We start from the raw sequence: 12,050 nt of genomic DNA, 5'->3' as shown, positions 1-12,050 counted from the left end.
GCAATGCTGCCTCGGGGGCTGGGTGCTGATGGGGCTGTGCGAGGGTCGACGGCAGCGTGCCCTGGAGGGAGCAGACCCCGAGAGGAGCAAGGGCTCGGCAGGGCAGGACAGGGTGAGCGCTACCCCGGCTCAGCCTTTCTAGCAGAGTTGGTCCCTGCCTGTGGTGCCCCCCACTTGTGCGCTGCCGTAGAACAATGAGGAGCACCGAGGGAGGGAGGGAGGGAAGGGGGCAGAAATTAAGCCGGATGAGCCCATCCCGGGTGCACAGCGAGCGCGGTGAAGAGGGGGGCGGCGGACACAGGGCGCGGGAGGCGATACTGCCGCTCTCCTGGCTCCGGGGCACCGAGGAACACGGCGGGGCCGGGGGGAGGCACGGCAAAGTGCACCCCTGGCGCCCCGTGTTCAGCCCCGCTCCGGGGGCGTCTCGCCGGCCGGATCCCGCCGGGACAGCCGGGGCCGGGGTCGGGACGGCCGTGACTCGGCGCTGGCCGCCGTGGGTCGCGGCGGGCCGCGGCAGGGAGGCGGTTAACGGCCAGGGAGCCGCCGAGGCAGGAGGAGTCCGCAGGCGGGCGAGCAGGAGGGGGCCGCCGGGCGAGCTGCCCGCAGGCTGCCCGCCCCCGCCGAGCCGCGCCGCGCTCTGCCCCGGGGCGCACGGGCCGGCGGGGCACGGCGGGGCCAGGCGGAGAGCGCGGCGGCAGCGGCGACGGCGGGGGACAGGCTTCGTGCCCCGCCCGCCACGGCACGGCTCGGCACGGCTCGGCATCGCACGGCGCGGCGCGGCACGAACGACTCGGCATCGCACGGCGCGGCACGGCTCGGTTCCGCTCGGCACGGCTCGGCTCCGGCGGCTCCCGAGCCATTCAAACAAGTGGCTCCGGCAGCACTTCGGGGCCGGAGCTGGGGAGAGGGCGCAGCGTGGCTCCCTGCCCCGGAGGCGCCGGGCCCTTCACACTGCCTCTTTTCTCTGACGCTTGCTCTTTATTTGACGATGAAATAATGTTGACATGTCTTGAATTATTAAGTATTCCCTGGATTTTATTAGCACATGATGCCTAAATGCTGCCTGTATCTGCTGGGGTCTTAACCAGAGAGGAGCGAAGGAGAGAGGCAGAGAGACAGAGCGAGGGAGAGGAGAGAGAGGGGTTTTTGACAGCTGTATTTGTGCTGATAAGCGAAGGCACAAGGAGACGATCGACTAGTGAGACAAGAGGGAAGCGGCGGCTCGGAGCTGCTGAGAGGGGCTGCGCTTCCCTCCCGAGACGGCTCGGCCCTCCCGGTGCCGTGCTGGGGCTTGGGGGGGACCCGAACCCCCTCCCAGCGCCTGGCCGGGCTCTCGGCCGGTGCCTGTGCCAGGGGGCAGCTCGCTGGCTGGGCACACCAGCTGCACGGGGCAGATGCCGATTGAGATCGTGTGTAAAATCAAATTTGCTGAAGAGGATGAGAAGCAGAAGGAGAAAGAAGAAGGGGACAAGGAGAGCCTGATCGAGGAGCCTGCCCGGCCCCGCTCCCGGGATCTGGCCACCTTTGCCAGCACCAGCACGCTGCACGGCTTGGGACACATCTGCCGGTCGGGACGGCTGGGCGTGCGCCAGACCCTCTGGGCATTTGCCTTCCTGGCCTCCCTCGCCTTCTTCCTCTACCAGGCGGCCAAGTCGGCGCTGCTCTACCTGGAGCACCCCCACGTCATGGCCCTGGACGAGGAGGCCATCCGTGAGATGGTGTTCCCGGCCATCACCATCTGCAACATCAACCGCTACCGCCACTCGGCACTCACCGACGCCGACATCTTTCACTTGGCCAACATGACCGGGCTGCCTCCCAAGGACCGGGATGGTCACAAGGCCACGGACTTGCTCTACCCTGACCCCGACATGGCTGACATTGTCAACCGCACCGGCCACCAACTCGACGACATGCTCAAGAGCTGCAACTTCAGCGGCGAGAACTGCTCATCCCGCGATTTCACTGTGGTGAGTGCACACCTGGCTCAGCTTCCCTAGGGGCCCCTACCGGCACGGGGGGCACCCACCCGATCGCGTCGCACCGGAGCAGGGCTCCCTGGCTCACTCCGGCTGCTGAAGTTTGCAGCTCTCTCTATTTGAGTTTCCCTCCAAGTTTCACAGGGAGAGAGGGAGAGGATCCTCCGTGGGAGCTCTCAGCAGGGCTCTGCGCCACAGGACTGGGCTGTCGCAGGTCTGTGACTGAGGGGCTCACGGGCAGGAGCCGCGGTGGGTGAGCAGCAGGGTCCAGCGGTCCCCAGGGTGGGTGTGCGGCGGCCAGGGGGAAAGCTGTGGCACAGAGTCCTGCTCCAGCCTGCTCTTCCCCCGGATCGAAGTGCCCTGACACGGGATGCTTCACTCAGCGAGAGGGGCTGGAACAGGGGGGCAGGCAGAGACCCTTTGTACGCAGGGGAACCCTCCTGCATTTGTGGGATTAGCACTGGGATGTGTGTAAATGTGGGGACTGCAGGCATTGCACACGCACGTGTGCACATGCCGAGCACAAATGCCGAGCCGCTCCGCTCTGGAGGCACGGCTACAGCCGGGCGAGCGGGGGCTGCCCGGGGCTGCCACTCACTGCCCGGGACTGGCAGCACGGCCTCTTCCAAGCAGCGCCCAGTCTGCCCAGGCACAGAGCCCCTGGCCGACCGCCGCCAGTGTGCGGCTCTCACCAATATTGAGCCTGGAATCATAAATCCCCGCTGTGGTTTGGGAAAATAAATGTGCTGAACGGGCGGAATACCTGATGGGACCCTTTTCAGACCTTAATGACTCTGGAAATGAGCCGCCTCTCTCCTACGGCTGCCAGGGGCTACTGCTCAGCTGGCTCCCGCCTTCTCAGGAGCGGCGCTGCCAGCCGAACCCCGCTCGTGCCGGGGAGTGGGGTGTGATGCCATGGGCTGTGCAGGATACTGGGGAAGAGAGGAGGCTCCGTGGGGCTGAAAATGGCTGATGCAGCATGTTCCGTTTCACTTCGTGCCCATCGGTACAAAGCCTGCTCAATGTGCAGAGTGATGCTGTCCCTGGGAAAGAGACTTTGCAGGGGGGGCTCCCTGTGCGGGGGGTTGGTGGTGGCAGGGGACACTGCAGTGGAGTGGGAAGAAGGAGCGGGGGACAGCAGGCGGGCAGCCCCACTCCTCCTCCTGGGGATTTGCTGGGCTCTGTGCCTGCTCTACGCCAGCTGCTGGAGTTTGCCAGGGAGCAGTGTGGTTCAGCAGGGTTTGGAGCAGGAAGCTCTGGTGCTGGACCGTCCTGCACGTGGCTTGGCCATGCTGACTCCAGCCCTGGGATCCTCCTGGAGGATCCTGCACAGCCTTGGTTTGCGGGGGAGGCAGCGAGCCCAGCCTTGTGCTGGGCAGAGGCACAGCGTAGCAATGGGATTTGGTGTGTGCTGAGCCGCACTGTGATGTTGGCAGGGCAGAGCTCAGGTGGATGGAGCGGTGCAGGTTTCCCACAGCGTGGACAGAGTGTGTGACATGTGCTGTGCTGTGTGGCAGTGAAGGGTGACCACCAGGACAGTCACTGGGACCCAGTTTCTCAGCATGTGGCTGTGCAGGACCAGCTGGCCTGCCTACCTCATCTGCTTATGAGAATGCCCTGGGGATGCCCAGGCAGCCAGGCTCTGGTGTGCTGGCACTCTGCACTGGAGCAGGTTTCAGGTGTAAGAATGGCTAGTGCCAGCCGACCCATGGGCTTATGCCCAAAGAAGGGGAGCATAGGGCTCCTAAACCCTCCACCCACCCTGTCCACAGCTCTACATTTCTGGCCTTTGAGGTATCAGGGGCTGTCAGCAGAAAGGGGCGTACCTGTCGCCTCTTACTTGCCTGCAGCAAAGGGGTGAACCTGGGGCAGGAGAGGCTGCAGAGATGAGTGTGGGGAGGGATGGTGAAGATGTGATACAACTCTCTGCCACATAACATGTCCCAGAGCCCTTCCATGCAGCAGTGGGACCTGTCAAGGCATCACACCATTTGCAGCTGGAACCTTCTACTCCCATTCCCTAAGCCAAATCGGTCCCTTGTGCCTCCTGGGAATGACTGAAACACAACACAGGCTTCTTGGCAGGCGGGTTGAGTCCCAGCTGTGCTGTGTGGGCTTGGGTACTCCTGTGCCTCGTAGCTGTGGCCCCAGTGAAGGCTGCTTATGTGGTGGGGAGCTCCAAGCTTTGTTGGTCCCATTTCTGGGTCCCCATGTGAGCCTTCATGTTCAGAAAGCTTTTGTGCCTGCTCTGCTGTGGGCGAGTGTGTGAGTCACAGCATGTCCTAGCAGTGATGGGGGGCTCCCAGACTGCAGCACATCCCAGTAGGGCAAATGGCTTGGGGTCCCAGGGCACTGAGCCCACAGTGAGCAGCCTCTGTAGCAGAGACTGTCCCCCAGTGACACTGGAGAAGGGAAGGAGCTTTCCCTGCAGCCATGCTTGCAGGAGCGCTGGAGTCTTTCCTTCCCTCTGGGCACGAGGTGGACTTTGTCCAGAGGCTGGAAGTTTTTCAGCATGAGAGTGGCCAAGCTGTGGGGCTGCCGCCGACTGCCTGTCCAGGAGCAGGAGCAGTGCCAGGGCTGGAGCCTGTCCCCTTGCACTGCTGCTTGCAGCCCGTGCTCACGCAATAAATAACTTGTGCGGATCCTTTAAGTAAGAGCCGTGAGTGCTAAATGATCTTCCCCTATTCAACGTCACAAATCCACATTCTTTATGGGACAGCAAATTAAGAAACTATCGGGAAAAAAAAAAATCCCCAGCGTAAGCATCTTCCATGTAATAAAGCCCGGCTGGGCTGTAAATCTCCCCAGCGGCGGGGACAACCCTGAGCCGCAGCAAGGCTCCCTGCAGCCCTGCTGACAAATGTGCCCCCGTGCTGGCTGCTAGAGGGCCATGCTGGAGCCTTGGCAGAGCCTCTTCTGACCCACTGAGCTGTGCCCACCATGCTGCACAGCCCCCCAGGCCCTGCAGTGCTCGGGGCACTGCCCAGTGCCCGCTAACACTGGGCTGTCCGATGGGTGCCTTGGTGGGGAGCACTCCTGGCTGGGCAGTGCAGCTGCAGAGCTGAGGGTGCTGGTGCAGGAAATCCGTGGTGCTCTATACATGCCATTCAGCAGGAGGCTGGGAAGTGTCCCCACAGGGCTGGGGCTGAGCTGCTGCGGGTGGCTTGCATCCCCCTAAGCTCCCTGCCTGGCACCCCGGTACAGCCACAACCCGAGGCCAGTTCTGGCCATGTCAGGTGGCACTGAGGCAAGGGGGAGCCTTCCTGACAGTGCTCTGGAGATGGGGGTACAGCCAGATGGGGTGTGCAGGAGTTTGGGGGCTGTGGGAAGAAGCGCATGGAGGGGCCCCCCTCAGCTGGCAGCAGCATCCCGCCTGTTTGCCGGCAGTGGCTGCAGCAGGAGCCTCCGCTCTCGCGGCCGGGAAGGAGCCCAGTGCCTTTCTCAAAACCTCATTCGTTGTCAAAAGCCTTTTGTTTGTGATGTGTGGCTGCCGAAGCCAGTTGTGCCGGGGCTGGAAGCTGGGGGGGAGCAGGGAGGTTGCTGAGAGCTGGCAGTGCCTCTCGGAGCTGGCAGCGGCCCCGGCTCTCCATGCTAGGCCTCCTACCTGCCCGGGATTTGGGCTGTGAGAGGGATCTCCCCAGCACCCCGTGCCGACCCCAGAGGGGGAAGCCCTGTGCTGAGACGGGCAACATCCTCAGTTGCATTCCACATGCACACAGGAGATCCTGGTTCAGGGGGTGGGCGGGGGCAGCAGGCTGTCGCCTCCTCCCAGCAAGGCTCTCCCACTGTTCCTGACATGGGAACTCTCTGACCTTTCCACCAGAATCGTACTTAATAAATGTCACATTTTCAACCTATTTTTACTGGGTAAAAGAGATGGACTGATTGTTTTTCACCTGCCCTGCCCTGCCTGGTGCCTGCTCAGCCCCTGGCATTCAACCACTCCATTTTCCCTGTACTCCTGTGCAGGGCTGGGCCTCCCTCAGCTGCTCAGTGGGCTCCAGGTACTGCAGAACCTGCCCTGGCTGGGGCACAGAGTGGCTCTTGGGGTCCCAGCACAGCATCACCTCCTTTGGAGAGTGACATGGCCGTGACTGTGATGGGTGTCCTGCCATGCCTGGCAGGGACTGGCTGGGCTGGGGCTGGTGGTGTCAGTGCCCAGGAGAGGCTGGAGCATCCCTCACTGATCCCATGCCCGCGAGCTGCTCAACTGAGCCCATCTGTGCCCATCTGGGTTACAGCATTCCACTCACTGCATCCACGTCCTGCGGTCCCAGCCCAGCGCCTTAGCCAGCTACTCAGGGGCTCACAGCCCATCTGGAGCCCTCCATCCTCGCAGTCTGGCCACTGTGCTTGTGCCTTTCCAGCCCTGTGTCCCGGGCAGTGCAGACGCGTCGCAGGTTGGCCGTGCTCTGTCCGGAGCAGCGCAGCGCCATCTCCGGCGCTGTTACACATGAGCCGCCTGGGCACGGCTCGAGGCGCTGTTTGTGCCAGAAAACGGGGGACTTTAATGCAATTCGTTGCCATTTAATTTTACACAATTCCTGCTGCTTAATCCGCTGAGAAATGCTAATTTATACAATTCACGTCTAAAAATAAATGTCAGTCCAGCAGCTCCCAGCAGCGGGTAGCTGCTCCCACCAGCCCCCACCGAAGCCTTCTGCAGGGACCCCAGTGTGGAGCCCACCTTGCTCCCTGCCAGCCATGCTGCTGCTCCTTGTCCCAGGTGCAAGTGTGTGGATTTGGGGATAATGGGATTTTGGGACACTGTGGTAGGAGAACAAGGGGTTGGCTGCACCTAGGGGTGTCGCTGCAAAGTCCCTCATGACAGTGGGGTGGGGTGACTAGGGGACAAGCAGGCGTTTTGGCAATCTGACTCTCTTTCAGATGGCTGGGAAGACGTTATTGGTGTGGGGGTCATGAGGTATCTTTGAGACCACTGCTTCCTCATGGATTCCCCCAATAAATCTGGGAACAGCCCCAAGTGCATCTGCACCATGGGCTATGGCTGGGGGTGCATGGAGCAAGAGGGGTGCCTGGTGCAAAGGCCTGGCATGCACATGAGGGATCTGGCCATGGGTCAGGACAGGTTCCACCTGGTTGGAAGATACTAATTGGTCACAAAGTGCCATTAATGAATGTGGGATGGGAGGCAAGCATGCACCCCTCCTGCCTGAGGAGTGATGCATCATGAGGTGTCTGAGGAGGCTGGTCTGCAGGGGACAGCAAGGGGGCTGGATCATGGGGACAAGGGGATCCATGGCTGGGAAGAACCTATACGGGGCTCCCAGCCCCCTGCCTCTTGTGCTTGAGCATCTCCACACCCTGCTGCCCTCTACCCCACTGCCACTGCCCCCACCATCTCACACCCATTGCCTCCCCTTCCCCTTCCTTTGCTAAGCGGACCCCCATGCCACCTCCATCCAAGTGGGGTGGCACTGACACCAGCAGCAGCACTGCAGAGAGGGTGCCAGGGCAGTGGGGTAGGCATCAAGGGCCATGGTGGTGGGTGCCAGCTCCCTGCAGGAGGGGGGCGAGGCGGGGGAGCAGGGGGGTGCGGAGGCGACGCAGCGGGGGAGCAGAGATGCTGGAGGAGCCGACGGCTTTCCCACCGTCTCCCTGATTGAGATCGGATCACCGTGAGCATAAAAAAGCTCTCTTCATAATTATATTTAATGAATTGACTTTAAAAGCTCTTATGCTCTTATCTGGGTAATTTAATATCACACACTTAATAAGCCTGTCTCTGATACGGGGGGAGCCAGCGGCCAGGACGCCCGCGCCTGGTGTGTCTCCCCAGGGATGTGGGACGTGCCGTGAGGCTGGGCCCACGTGCCAGGCTGAATGGAGGGGGACAGTGCTGCCCCCTGGGGCCAGGGCACCCGTGGGGTGACTGTGGGGCACTGCTGGCTGCAGAGGGGGCTGGGCACCTCGGATGGCTGCGAGAGGAATGGGGACAAGATAGCAGAGGGGATTGGCTCCAGGAGCTGGTGCTGGCTGGTGCCTGGGGCCACAGTGGGACCATGGGGCAGTGGGAACACAGGGCAGTAGGGCTGACAGGGGGCAGGGTGGCAGATGGGGCAGGGGGGTTCATGGGGTGCTGCATGGCTGGCTGGGCATGGGGCAGGGCTGGCTGGGGTGCAGGTGCCCTGTGCCAGTGGCATGGTTGGATGCCATGTGGCCCCACTGCTGAAGGGCATTGCTGTGGCCCCATCCTTTATGCCAGTGCCAGCTGTGGCAGGGGTTCCATGGACAGCACTGGGGACAGCCATGGGTCAGAGTGCACCACAGGCTCCAGTGCCATTATGCTGTTAGATCCCTGTCTCCTTCTGGCTCCAGCCCCCTGGGGTAGTCAGCTGGGATGTCATGGAGGTAAAGGAAGGCTTGTCACCACGGTCTCTGCAGCTCTGTCACCTCCCCCCCCCCCCCCCCCCCCCCGTGCCCCCCCCAGCTCCTGGAGTCCCAGAAGGGGTGTGGGCTGCCTCCTGCAGGCCGGCATTGCTGCAGCCCCAGTAGGAGTCTCTGCACCCCCGCCCCCCTCATCACCCCCCCACGATCCATCGCCGCGGGCAGGCGGGTGCCTGCGGGCGAGCCGGAGGGAAGGCTCTGCCATATGGAGCCAGGGGCCCTGGGGACTGCAGGAGCCTGGGGCTGGGACCTGTGGCCATGGGGGCAGCCCCCAGGATCCTGCACTACAGACGCTCACTGGGCAGTTGGGTTGAAAGCCATGGCCAGACTTGTGCTCTCTGCATGTCAGAGTTAGAGCTGCTGTGAGCTGGTCTGTCCCCCCAGCCTGGCACCGTGTCCCCAGTCACCCTGCGCCCTCAGGTCCCTGATTCCCAAGTGACAGAGGACAGAACAGCACCTCCCAGCATCCATGACTGTGCTGCCCGAGGACAGGTGTCAGGGACAAGGTCACAAGGGCACAGTGAGTGATGTTGGCCCTTGGCCAACCATCCCCAAGCTCTGGAGTGCCTGGCAGTGCCGGCTGCCATCCTGGCACTTGGTGCCAAGGCTGGGCGGGCTGGAGGGAGGCACATGCCAAGGCTGTGGGGTAGGGGAACAAGGACCCAGCTGCCACCTGGCCCTGCAAAGGCACCGGGGGACAGCCCCAGGCAGAGAGGGGATCCCAGCTCCTCCCTGGGGCATGGGGCAGCCGTGCCGGGTCTCCCTCCATGAGGGAGTGTCTGGGGAAGGAGGTTTACGGAGCTGCACTAAGTGACGCAAATGGTTTGAAGCCCATAAAGAGAGACGGTTTTATGTAAGACGACTATATAAAGCTCTGCTGTTCTGCCATTGATGAGATATAGGCCTTTATTTATAGAAGGCAATGTTTGCGGTGTGAGTGCTGAAAGCCAGCCAGGGACCCGCAGATAGGGCGTAGAGTCATTTGACATGCAGCTGCCGTCGACACTGTTCACACATTAAAGAAAAAAATTAACAAGTTTGCAGCCAGTCAGGTGGAAAAAACAATAATTGTAGAAAAACGTATTTCCCCCTTTTTCCAATAACAAATAACTGGAACGCTGTTGGGGAGGCTTCAGCTCGCTTTCCCTCTGGGAAAGGATGGGCTGAGGCTCCAGTCAGGCTAGTGGATGGAGTGGGCAGGGGGAGGCAGACAGGGTGGGATGAGAGCTCAGACAGGGGATGCTGCCACAGGGTGGATGTCCCTGCCCGGGTATTTTTATGTCCACGACTGGAATAACAGGGCCTACAGGCAGGGATGAAGGCACCAACAACTCAACATGGCCATGTGTGTGCAGGGGGATGAGGAGGGGGGAACAAACACCAGGAGCTGAAGGTGCTTACTACATGAGGGGCTGCAAACCAAACCCCACTGGATTTTTCTGCCTGGCCTAGCATTGTCTCTCTCCACCTGCACACACAGGGATGCTCTGAGGTTATTTCTTAGCCAGATGTGGCTGGGTTTTTACTGGAGAGCATGCAGCCAGTCCCTGTGGTCAGAGTGCCCTGCCAAATTCTGTTTCATGCATGAAAGGAGGAAAAACTTCTCATGATTAATTGTGCAATAGAGGAAAACGTGCATCTCTAACCTGCTCCTTGCCAGTTCCTGGCCTTTTCTCCCAGGCACTGCCAAGGGAGGGTGAGAGGACAGGAGGGTGCTGACACCTCTGCCATGTCCTGCCCTGTCCTGACTCTGCCATGACCATGAAGGGTTCGAGCAGGGAGCAGGCAGGCTCAAGGTCAAGTAGCTTCCCTGCAGCTCCCTGCACTGTTCTGTGAATGGCTCTCCCCTGCTCACATTGAAAGCCTTCCCCCACCATGCCCTCTGTGCTGTGCCAGGCACAGGCAGGGCTCTGCCAGCTCCATCACCCACCATGCCACCATTGTGCCAGCAGAAGGCAGAAGGTGAGGGTGGAAAATGGCACTGCTGGATTGGGTCAGGGGACTGAACCTCCACCCTGGTGCACTGGGACTCAGGGCTGCTGCATGTGCCTGCTCTGTCCCCAGGAGATATCACTGGCTGCATGGCTGATCCTCCCCTGCCACCCTGGTGAAGCCCCTCTGCAGATGCTCTCCAGATCACTTGGCTCATCTCTGGGCTCTCAGACAGAAGCCTGAGCACACTCTGCACATGATGAGCATCAGCTGAGCTCAGCTGGGCTCAACAGGTTTTCTTCCAGCAGAACAAAAGGTTCTCACCTGATGGCAGCTTGGGGGAGGTGAGTGGAGGAGGAGCTGGGGGACAGGAAAGCCAGTGGCTGGAAGGACCTGTAGGCACTGTGTCCCAGTGGCACAGGGGTTGGGGACCCCTCTTTGTGTTGGAGCCGAGCCAGGCAGGGAGCAGGGTCTGAGGGACACCCTGGTCACTGCTGGCCACTTGCTCTTGGATGTGCAGGGCAGGAAGGGAGAGGAGGCACAGCCTTGTCAGAATAGAGCCTCTGATTAATGACTAACTGCCGGCCCTCCAGCCAGCAGCTCATTAGCAGTTTAATTCCTGGTGCCCGGCATGCAGGAGGGCTGTGCAGCTCTGATTGAGCTGGATGCACTCATCTGGGCAGCTGCAATCAGTGTGACCCCACTCTGGACACAGTCACAATCAGTGGCCACGTCCCCTGTGTGCAGGGTGGGCTGGATAGCAGGTGCTGTAGGTGATGCCGGTGCTGCAGATGCTGTGGGTCCTCTGGCCAGGCAGGGGTGGAACACATCGGTGGCAGGGGCTGCAGAGAGCTTGTGAGCAGGGCCAGGGGCTGGAGATGTGCCCATGTCTCGCTCTGTATCCGTCGATAGTCCGGCTGTGCCTGGAGTGTGGTGGTCCCTGCGGTGTCACGGGGCTGGGAGCAGCTGTCAGTGGTGTCAGCAGCCATGCAGAGGCACTGTGCTCAGCTGCATGAGGATATGTCACCAGCCTGTCATCTCTGGGGTTAGTGACACCCTGCACATCCCTGTACTGCCCCGTCCCTCTACCCCCCCCCGCCTGTGCACCCACAGGGCAGCAAGGTGAGGGCTGTGGTCCCTGCCTGCATCTTGGTGTTCCTGCCACCACCCCAGGGTCTTTTCTCCCCTGGATCTTCTTCCTCCCAGACCCCTTCACTGATGAGATGGGGGGATTCACCTGGGCCATGGGAGCAGCACCGGGGCAGGAGGGAACTGAGTATTCCAGGAAAGAGGCACTGTCTGTGGATGCTGCCTTTCTCTCAAGGACCTTAACTCCATCTGGGCATGCAGAGGTGGGCACTGCCATGCCCCTCCCAGCTGCCTGGGGGTGTTTGCAGCTCAGCCTTATCCCTTTGCCCTCCAAAACTTGCTGCGTCCTTCACTCCCAAGCTGCTGTCTCCACAATTTCTTCATAGCACAAGGAGTGAGGGAGAGACCACAGCAGAGAGAAGCATCTCCATCTGTCTTCAATGCTCCAGTGGCTGGAGCAGGGCAGGGAAGGGGCCTGCAGTGCAAGGAGGGCTAGGGTGCATGTGGGGGCAAGTCAGGGGCCATGCTGGGGCTGTGACTCCTGCAGAGGAGGCAGGGCCAGCCCAGCATCTGGTGCTGCTGCCCCTGGGAAAGGCTGGGAGCAGCCTGCCTCCCTGAGCAGCCTGGGACTGAGGGCACTAT

The 12,050-nt window shown here is 61.3% G+C and overlaps 1 protein-coding gene across 1 annotated transcript in view; it reads left to right on the top strand.

The window, feature by feature from the left end:
- Positions 1–348: 348 nt before the first annotated feature.
- ASIC4 (acid sensing ion channel subunit family member 4) overlaps positions 349–12,050 on the top strand; it is a 29,376-nt gene continuing 17,674 nt past the window's right edge. The window contains exon 1 of the mRNA XM_071435091.1: positions 349–1,970. Coding sequence (XP_071291192.1) covers positions 1,395–1,970 — 576 coding nt within the window. The 5' untranslated portion in view covers positions 349–1,394. The remainder of the gene's footprint in view (positions 1,971–12,050) is intronic.

Source organism: Agelaius tricolor, unplaced genomic scaffold (genome assembly GCF_023055355.1).
Source record: "Agelaius tricolor isolate 1412-34295 unplaced genomic scaffold, bAgeTri1.0.p SCAF_10, whole genome shotgun sequence".
Classification (NCBI taxonomy): Eukaryota; Metazoa; Chordata; class Aves; order Passeriformes; family Icteridae; genus Agelaius; species Agelaius tricolor.
Note: the sequence above shows the minus strand (reverse complement) of the source record. Positions and strands in the feature narration are given on the sequence as shown.